Here is a 10,337-nt window from a genome sequence, read left to right as displayed (position 1 = left end):
CCCAAACAGCATTAACCGGTTGGGCTCTGTAGCGGATACGTAATGTGTTTCCTGTGAGGTACGGACTGAATTCTTGTATATTATTTGGAAGTGTATCTGTGTGTTCCGTATAGTTCTCAAAATAAACAGCGACAGTTTCCTCAAACAGCATTAACCGGTTGGGCTCTGTTATGGAGACGTAATATGTTTCCTGTGAGATACGGACTGAATTCTTATATACTATTTGGAAGTGTATCTGTGTGTTCCGTATGGCTCTCACTATAAGCAGCTGCTGTTTCACCAAACAGCATTAACCGGATGGGTTTTGTAGCGGAGACGTAATATGTTTCCTGTGAGGTACGGATTGAATTCTTGTGTGGTTCTCACAATAAACAGCTGCTGTATTCCCAAACAGCATTAACCGGTTGGGCTCTGTAGCGGATACGTAATGTGTTTCCTGTGAGGTACGGACTGAATTCTTGTGTGGTTCTCACAATAAACAGCTGCTGTTACCCCAAAGAGCATTAACCGGCTGGGCTTTGTAGCGGAGACGTAATGTGTTTCCTGTGAGGTACGGACTGAATTCTTATTTCATGACCTCAGCACCCTAGTTGGAGATGAGTGGTCAGGTTCACGCCCCGGCCACTTATCCCTACCCAGTGGGTAGGAGGCTGGATTGGCGCCAGAACCGGTCTGAACAACGTGATGAAAATTCTTGACCCTATCGAAACTCGAACTCCGATCCCTCGATCGTCCAGCGTATGTGCATTTATGTAATCTTCCAGACCTAGCGAGTTAGCATAGGTGTAAGACTTTAGACTCGCTTGCAGGAGGTGCTAGGTTCGAGTCTCCACTTGGACACAGCTACACCGTCCAGGCAAGTGCTTATGATTATGATATGATTATGATGATGGAGAATTTGGTGGAATGAAGATTGGCAGGGGAACCCGAAGTACTGGAGAAAACCCGCCCCAGCCCCCACTTTTTCCACCACAAATCCCACTTGACCACACCCGGGATCGAACCCGTGCCGCCGCGGTGGGAAGCCAGCGTGGCGTAACTCATATACTCTTTTATTTTGTTCACTTTTATATCATTTTAATTCTTGTATTGGGGTTTTAGTCAGGCCTGTCTACAGAGTCAGGACGCTTTTCAGTCTACGGGGTGATATCGCGCAGTTTCCGGACTGTTATTGTTGTAACTGCGTTAGTGAAAGCAGATGAGAGGGGAGGCCAAGGTCACACTTCCCTAAGCCTGTTGCATCAGTCTTCCACGTGTCACCGCGCTGTGATCACGCATTGTTTTTACACGAGTGCTTTTTCGACTTCGTGTTTCGTTTTGTCTGCGATGGATGGCAAAATCGAGCAACGTGTCTGCATCGAGTTTTACGTGAAGCTCTGTAAATCCGCTGCCGAAACCCTTGAAATGCTTCGTGGGGCTTTTGGAGAACATTCTTTAAGCTGGACAGCCGTTTTTGATTAGCATTCACATTTGAAGGCCGCTGGAGTGTCAGTGGAAGATGACGAACGTTCATAGCGACCAAGCACCAGCAAAACGACAGAAAATGTAGAAAAATCGAGAACTCTCCCAGACCGTCGCCGACCAATCCGTGAGCTTGCAGACACTACTGGGATCAGTTAATGAGTGATTTGAATTTGAAAATTTGAATATGCGCCCCATTGCTCCTTCATCACGACAACGCGCCCGCCCACACATCCCTCAAAACCAGAGTTTGTGACGAACAACAACTCGGTTATCGTTTCCCCTCCTCCCTACTCGCCGGACCTAGCCGTCTGTGATTTCGCTTTGCTTATCCCAAGTTGGACCGCCTCTGTAATCTAATGGTCAGAGTTTCTGGCTACAAATCCAGAGTTCCCGGGTTCGATTCCCGGCGCTACCAAATTTTCTGAGAAGTACTGTCTCTGGAACGGGGTCCACGTAGCCTGGTGAGGATAATTGATGAGCTACTTAATTGGAAAAGTAGCGACTCAGGTCTAGAAAACCGCTGACCACGCGATGCCTTCTGTCCGCTAAAGTTGGCATTAACTTCGCCGACAAGCTGCGGTCGCTTGGTCGGTATAGTTCGCTTGCGGACTCAGGCCACGGAGTTTAGTTTTTATCCATAGTTGAAAATGAGACAGAAAGGACGAATCTTGAAACAGCGTCTGACACCGAAAGGGAACCGCAAGCGGCACTCGACAGCATTCGGGGAAATGGCTTCCACGGCGCTTCTGAATCGTGGGAAAATATGGGCTCGCTGTGTGCGCTGGCATGGAGACTGTTTTGAAGGAAATTGCAGCTAAAATTGAGGAAGTTAAGGCAGCATTATTTTACCTAGTCCGGGAACTTTCCGATACACCTGGAATGTGTAGTTTCGCTGTTGTCTAGTAGGTTCACTGCTAGCGCATTTCTGTGGTTTTCTGATTTACTTAGGCATTTGGTATTCCACTGAGCACTGTGTCATTTGTAGAGCCCCATAAGTTTATTGTGAAGTGTTTTGGGTAGTGGCACCAGTGTGTACGCTAGCCTCGTGCTAGTGTTGGGGCGCGATTGTAGTTTGCTTGTGGCACTTACACGAGCAAACTTTAGTTTCTTAGTTTCAGGGTTGTTTATGCGATCACCAGGCTGTCTGTGTTTCTTTGAATCCCACACCGGAACCCATCTCAGCAGCGTACTACATAAATCTCATCAGTATATATGCCTGTCCCTTCCTTTGCTGGGCAACGGCTCGGTAAACACGTACTAGTTACAACGAACACCCATGTAACAATAGAAGTATTGGACAGGTCGTTTTCTGTGTGGTCCGTGTTATATGAAAGGAGTGTGTATGGGTGTATCTGTGTATCCCCCTATCGCTGTAAGGTAAAAACTCGGTAAAGACGTTTCTGCGGCAACGAAGAATTGTCTGAGGCGTCGTTTTCAATGGGGTCTGTGTCGCATCAAAGGAAATTAGGCGATTAGTTCTTCCAAAAAATTCTTGTTTCTGTTTAAAGTTGTGGCTGTTCGATAATGTAAGCCAATACGGATGCTGCCTGAGATTCTTGTAACACAGTGCGCCGACAGTGCGAAGCACGCACTGGTTGCAGGTAGTAATGAATTCTGCCGGTAGGTGGGTGTCTGTCGTCGGAAGAGGCTTGTTTACACGAGCTGCACGAAATCTGTTTTTTTTTTTTTTTCGATTTTCGGTGCGTGATGCGGAGTCTTATAAAACGCGCAAAATTTCAATGGGAAGAAAAATGTTCAGTGTGGTGATACTATAAACATTGTAGTGTCTGTCGTCCCAAAGTGTGACCGCCGTCCAGTCTGGTATTTAAAATTATACACGCTTCTCGCATGAGCCTGCAGCCTGATTTCCGGGATATTTGTAATGGAGGGAGGATGTAAGGTAAAGGTAAAGTTGTCCCTGCGCTTAACTAATTAAGCCTATGCCAAGAAGACGTATGGGGGAGTGGATGTATAGATCCACATTTTCTTGGCCTCAGCACTAGTTGGAGGTGAGTGAGCTTCACGCCCGGGCCGCTTTACCTCCGGGGAAAGAGGCCCAAGTACCCATTGGTTAGGAGGCTGAGTAGACCCTAGAGCCGGTCTGGGCGACGTGGAGAGGAGAAATTTCTTGTCCCCACCGGGCCTCGAAATCCGAGCCCTTAGTCGTCCAGCGCCTAACCAGTCACTGTACCGACTGAGCCTTTCGTAACTGCTAGACTGCACGGCGTCGTAGCTCAGAAGGAAACAGTTCATATTCCCGACGGCAGGAACCTTTCCACGATGTTATTTATAGAGTTGTGATCCCCAGTTAACATGAGTACCGCAGCCGGGTCCAGAGCGGGGACATCGAAGTAGATTATGGGCTCTGACGATGTTGTATAACACTCAGAATTGCTGGCTTTTTGGACGCTGTCCATCGTCCTGTATTCCAGAAACTAGAAAACGTTTCGGAAACTGGATTTGTTTCCGTCTTCAGGTGAGGGTGGAGACACCGACTCAGTGAGGTCCGTTGTGATTGAGGGTAGCTCTTTGTAAGGGACCTAAGCGAGTAACTGTCTCTCCACCATACTTGAGGACGGAAAGAGATCCAGTTTCCGAAACGTTGTGTTCTCCACTTTCTATAATACTGGATGATGGACAAAGCCCAGAAATCCAGAAATTCTGGTCCATTTTTAACTTTAGCATTAAATTGTGCTAGTGGTCAGTTTCATGCTTCGTCCGCTTTATCGCCTAGGAAAGAGCGTTTGGTCTCCTTTAGATGAGGCCTTGGGAACGTGGCAGGTAAGTCGTATCCTGTCATTACCGGGAGCCTGACCCCCCTACACTTCTGTGAATGTCTTCTCCGGGCTCACAGGTGCAATACTTGTGTGGGAAGCGTTCTGAATTCAACAGGAGTCATACTTAAGAAGCTAACAGTTGCTCATCTAGTGAGGAAGTTCTCCCGCATGTTATGGAACTCTGAAAGATTAACTACCGTGTTCGCAGTAGCCCGCCAAATTTCACGGAGCAGGGAAGCCAGCAGTCGCTCAGCTAGTCAGGAAATTCCATGACTTACGGAACCCACAGGTTCATTTAGTGTGGTCACAAGAGCTCGTCACTGGTCCTTATCCTGAGCCAGATGAATCCAGTCCATACGACCCACCTTCGCATTGACTGTCATTCTTTGATCACCTGCTGACTATTGAGACAGTTGTTCCTCGTCCTACAGCTTGTCGGAATGTGCTGGGTTCGAGTACTGGAGTTACTCTGACAGCTTGCAGTCTAGCTCCTACGAAACCTATATGCATTCCTCTTCTCTCACACTTGTGCTACATGCCCTGCCACTCTCTCATCTTCCTTGACTGGATCATTCTGATTGTACTTGGTGAAAGGTACAAGTTATGAAGTTCTGTCCAGCCTCCTGTCACTTCATCCCTCCTCGGTCCAAATATTCTCCTGAGCGCCCTGTTCTCAAACACCCTCAGTCTGTGTTCCTCCCTTAAGGCGCGTCCACATTACTCGTGCTCGTGCTCGTCAGGAGCCTCGTCTGGTTTTTACTTGTGCTCGTAAATCTTCGTCCACACTACTTCAGTTGCTCGCCAGGCTTCAGCGCGTGAGGATCCGTATATTTACTCGTAGTGTGTATAGGCTGTAGTCGCATTTTAATTTATAGTTTTTAAATTAAAAATTTAAAATTTGCTTGTCTCGTAACTTGTCATATCGTCCACATTACTCGCGAGCATAGCGAGCAACACGAGTAATGTGGACGCGCCTTTAATGTCAGAGACCAAGTTCCACACTCATACAAAACCACAGGAAGAATTATAGTTGTCCAGGAATGATGCATAACACTCGTAATGGGCAGTACAGAGGATAAGACATCCATGCAGAATGGAAGCAGATGCCGAGTTCCGCTCAGTGTCGTTCGTGTGAAGTCCGTCCGTTGGCGCTGCCCACGGCGTCAATTCCCTTATCTCTCCACGTCCGCAGGATGTAGCTGGGCATGGCGGCGAGCTCCAGCTCTTGCGAGAGAGAGAGAGAGAATAATTTAGTCAGAAGGTCCCCAGGGTTATCTCTCCACGTGGAATGTGCCTTCACTGCTGTCTGCATTTCCATTGCGCGTTGCTAATTTCAGTACAGAGCCATTTCATTCTGTATATGAGACATGAAGTTAAGCTATTTCAGGTTACAATAGTAACACATTTTCGAGCGTTACCATAATCGGGAGTTACGTGCCGTGTCACGAACGAGCGAGCAGACATATTTCATTGTATCATGTGTATACTGTGACGCCTGTGGATATGTGAAGAGCAATGTGTTGTTATAAAAAGCAGACAATTTGCGGTTGGCTCTTTGTGCGTGTTATTCATGGGAGATGCCGTTAAATGTCAGCCTCGATGTGTCACTCGATAACGATTAGGACCTGAAATGAAATCGGCGAAAGCAGGGGAAGTACATAGCACGGATAAAGCAGATTGCTGGTATTCCCCGTTGTGTTGCGGACGGAGTGTTTGTGCCTGTAAGTATGCAAATAAATGTGTGTTGCGTGTTGCAGGTGACCGCCCCGCTCCTGGTGGCCGCGTGGGGGTTGAGAGGAGGCCGGACCCTGTTCGCGAGAGCGAGGAGCGTCCTCTGCACGACGGGGGGCCCCACAACGAGGAGGATGACGACTACCACCAAGAGATGTGAGTAACACTGCTCGTTGTCTAGAACTTCTCTGTAGTTGTAGCAGCCTATAGTGGCGTTTATCCCTCTTTAAGGCATAGTGGTTAGTATGTGTACCACCTTCTTTAACAGTAAAATGCCCTGCATTGTTCACACCGCATTATTCGGGCAATGAACAGCGATTGGTCCCATAAACAGAATTTACTAATTTGTTATGGAGACACAGCACGCTGGGTTCGAGGCTCTCACAGCGTTTATTGGGGATGCTGTACCGTGTAGTCTGGAACAAAGTTACTAAAGTTTCGGAAGAACCTTTTGCCTCCGTCTTTAAGGCAGAATAGTACTCCTTTGCTCTCCAGTTCGAGAGCATCCAGGAAATGCTGTTTTTGGAAATAGATCCTAGGAAGAGCAGAAGTACTGTATCTGAGCATCCTGCAGCATTAGATGTTCTCTTGGCGTCGGTCGGTCAGGTAAATTCCTGCTTTTCCTCGTCAGCACAGTCTTCCTTGGACCCGGGCCGAAAGTACATATTGTGACATTATGCGTGAAAGGCGGAATGGTTGTAGCGCCTCGGTAAACAGGTTCCCGCAGAAACGAACACGCACCCAACAATAGAAGAACCCGTTTCTAAGAAAGGGATCGGTAAAGACGCAGCAGTAGGGGTATTGGAAAGGGGTTTTCTATTCGGTCCGCACAAAGTGGTTATAAAGTAAAGTTCAGTTGAGAATAGTCAGGAGTTAGTAAAATAAAATATAGTCGCGAGTCCAACGAGACTTACCCGAGAATGACTGCCCTGGCGAGGGCCGGCAGCAGTTGTAAACTACAGACGCGTCCTCTCGTCAGAGAGAGACCGCCCGACATTAACAAACCCGCAACTGTCTGACTAATAAAAATCTGGTCGTTTTATGCCAAGACAGACTGGCCGACGGTCGGTCGTAACATAAGACTCAGACTCAGAATAGTCGGTCGAGTTCCAGATTTCCAGGTGAGCAGTTAGTCTCTTGATGCGGCAGTCGAAGACGATGGAGAAGAGAGAGGTGTAGCAGCAAGTTGTATAACTGTGCAATAAATCCGGTCATGAATCCAAAACCCGTCTATAAGTCACGCACCCCCCTACCCCAAATACGTCACACGACTTGAGGGAGTCTTGCAACTAGCACACTTTGTGTGCGTGCAGCTCAACGGAGTATCGTTAGTTAGTGTGTGCTTCCACGTAAATTTTGTCGGCACGTGGTCATCATTATACTCTTTAATATTATTAAATAGCCCCCGGGAAGGGGGACTGCACGTCTGAAAGTTTTATCACTTTAATGGGTGGGTAGTTCACACACTAGCCACCAGAGCGCACGTCAGAAAGACACAACCTTAAAAAAAAAAGCAAACAGTAGAAGAACGCTACAAACAACACAGCATTTTACGTAATTTTAAATTAGTTGAATATTCTGTGTTAAATTATTTTCTTCTTGCAAGAACCTGTTTCGTTCTTTTAATAGTAAACTTCCGGACATTCAGTACGTAGTATTACAGCACAGGACAACAATTTGCGCAGATCACCGTATTATGATACGTAAACCTATTGCCAAGTAACAGGCGACAGTACAGCAGTCGTTGCTAGGGAACAGCCCTGTAAGCACGTTTCCCCGCTGCCGAAGGAATACTCAATAATGGAAAGGACGTTTTCTGTGCGGTTCGTGCCTGGGCTGTATAACGAGGACTGCCAGTGTGCCACACATACAGTCAGGAGTTCCAGGCTTAGGTGCATTTAGTGAACTGAAGGAAACACGTGTGACTTCCCTTTCTACAGCTTCCTCGTCGGGAAAATATTCAGCCAAAAGATAATGTTTAAGAGGGCCGAACAAATGGAAGTCGCTTGGAGCAAGTTTGGGGCTATACGGAGGATGCTCGAGGACTTCCCGCTTGAAATTTCGCAGCGTCTCATTTGTCTTGTTGGCAGTATGGGGACGCGCGTTGTCATGCAAGAGCAACACGCTTGGTTCCGACAGCAGCCCAAAGAATTTTATGCTGCTGGTTTTCAGGAGCTTGTGAAACGATGGGACAAGTGCCTCAATGTACAGGGAGATTATGCTGATAAATAAAAGCATTTTTCAAATCAGTACTCTTATTTATAGTCCAAAGGCACATTTAAGAAAGAGGCCTGCTTGATGCAAGCCAGTTTGGTTTCCGTTCCCGTCACAACACGAAACTTCAATGTATGAGGCTTACGGGCGACGTAACCTTAAGTTTCAACAATAATGTGTTTACGGATGCTGTATTCTTGGATATTGTAAAAGCCGTCGACAAACATGGCTCCTTGGCTTGCCATGTGAACTATCGGAATTAAAATGTTTTATCAGTTTAATCAAGCTTTATTGGCTCTTCCCTTTCTCAGAGAAAATTCAGTGTTTCGGTCGAAGGTGAACTGTCTATACCAAGGGGGTGGCACAAGGTCACGTCCTGTCCCCCACATTGTACAGTCTGTATATAAATGAATGGTACGCCCCAAACGCCTGATGCCTGTATAGGTCTCTTTGCTGACGACACCTGTATAAGCACAACAGTTCTCAGAAAGCTGCAGCGAGGTCTCAGTGCTATTGAGACGTGTGAACGCTGGAACATAATAGAACTCAGGCCATCCACTTTTCTGGTAGACTTGAGTCCCCTATGGCTCATCTTGCATTGAATGAGCAGAATATCCCCTTTGTCAATCATGTAAAATATCTAGGTGTAATATTTTTATTAAGAGGATTACATGGAGACTTCACATGCCGTGATTGAAGCCAAGACCTTCAGAACATTTATCAGAAACTACTCCCTTTTAGAAAGTGAGCTTCTAAGCGCCAACATCAAACTAACCCTCTATAAGGCACTGATCAGATCAGTAATGACTTACACTTGTCCCGCCTGGAAATTAGCGGCAGACACCTGGCTCTTAAAATTGCGCACCATTGCAAATTTTCAAAGGTGCATACCGGTCCGCTATTTGCGCACAGCTTTTAACCTTCCGTATGTATACGAGTATAACAGAATTGTGCAGGAAACAAGCAGAAGTCATGGAGCATGTTCGCGGTACAGGGCAAGGCGAAGCCAGACGCAGAAAGTACAAGAGGCTTAAAGTTGGCAATGCTCAAGTTAACTGCCAAGGTATGTAAGATAGGCATGGCCTGTTCTGTAAAGGCTGTACTGACCGTGGACTTGTGTGTAGTGCAAAAGGAAGCATTTTCTGTAACCCACCACATGTGCGGTACGTACACTTGACAAAGGCCAACTTTATTCATAAGAGACAAACCAATCTTCTCGTCGGAAAGGATGTTACATAAGGATTATGACAGAAAGGTTGTGATCCTTAAGGGGCTTGACGCCAAGACGAACTGATTGGCGGTAAATCGCCAGTCGTAAAGTCTCTCTGACTGTGACTCGAGAGAGGATTGAGACAGTTGAGTTGCAGTTGTGAGAATTAGGAAGCCAGTAGCTGCGGCTTTGTACAGTCCGAGAACCCAGAGGAAAGGGAACGTCGGCCGTTGGAAGCCGCTACGAAGCAACGGCTAATGACTGGGATGACTTAATATGTGCAGTAGTGTGTAACTGAGTAAGACTGTCATAGATTTTCCTAGTTACGTTTTGTAAGTGTCCAGTATATTCAGTTACACCATCACGTGACAGTAGAGATGACACGGACATACATCGTGTGGCAGATGTGGATGCAGCTGGAAATTAACAGTAAACGCTTTAAGTAGGAATAAGAATCAGTCTGTGTAGGGCCTCCAGGTTTAGTCTGAGAATCGTGGAACTAATTAATACAGTGTGACGTAATGGTGTAGCCCGAACGTAGCAGACACACATAATAGGCGGCTCAAGGTCATTCAGTGGACATTGTGTTGGACCGTTCTCATGTCATTGCATATGTAGCCCATGTGTATGTAAATGTCTAGCGTGTTAAGTAGATTATCAGTGTGAATTGCCCTGCAGTTCCTTTCATCTGTCTATGGCTCTGCAGCCCTTTTTGTTTGACATTGGCCGCTTTTATATTTTCTTGATTTTTACACAGTCGTTTGGACTCCTTGGACGGGGGATCAGCCCGTCGTAAGGCCGCTTCCTGCAGAGTACCGCACAAACACAGACATCGATGCCTTGGATGTGATTCGAACGCACGATCCCAGTGTTCGAGCTACAACTCCTTCCGTGTACAGTATCGAATCGTCCTGTCTCGTTTCGTTAGGGGCTCTGAGCAG

At 46.8% G+C, this 10,337-nt stretch overlaps 1 protein-coding gene across 7 annotated transcripts in view; it reads left to right on the top strand.

Annotated features, from left to right (window-relative positions):
* Window positions 1–10,337, top strand: part of LOC111868402 (rho guanine nucleotide exchange factor 12) — a 443,237-nt gene that overhangs the window by 282,825 nt on the left and 150,075 nt on the right. For all 7 annotated transcript variants that reach the window (XM_023859003.2, XM_023859000.2, XM_023859001.2 and 4 more), the window contains one exon: window positions 5,999–6,128. In XM_023859003.2, coding sequence (XP_023714771.1) covers window positions 5,999–6,128 — 130 coding nt within the window. The remainder of the gene's footprint in view (window positions 1–5,998; window positions 6,129–10,337) is intronic.

This window comes from Cryptotermes secundus, unplaced genomic scaffold, assembly GCF_002891405.2.
Source record: "Cryptotermes secundus unplaced genomic scaffold, Csec_1.0 scaffold58, whole genome shotgun sequence".
NCBI classification, from domain to species: domain Eukaryota; kingdom Metazoa; phylum Arthropoda; class Insecta; order Blattodea; family Kalotermitidae; genus Cryptotermes; species Cryptotermes secundus.
The sequence above is the reverse complement of the archived record's forward strand: the minus strand, read 5'-3'. Positions and strand labels throughout refer to the sequence as shown.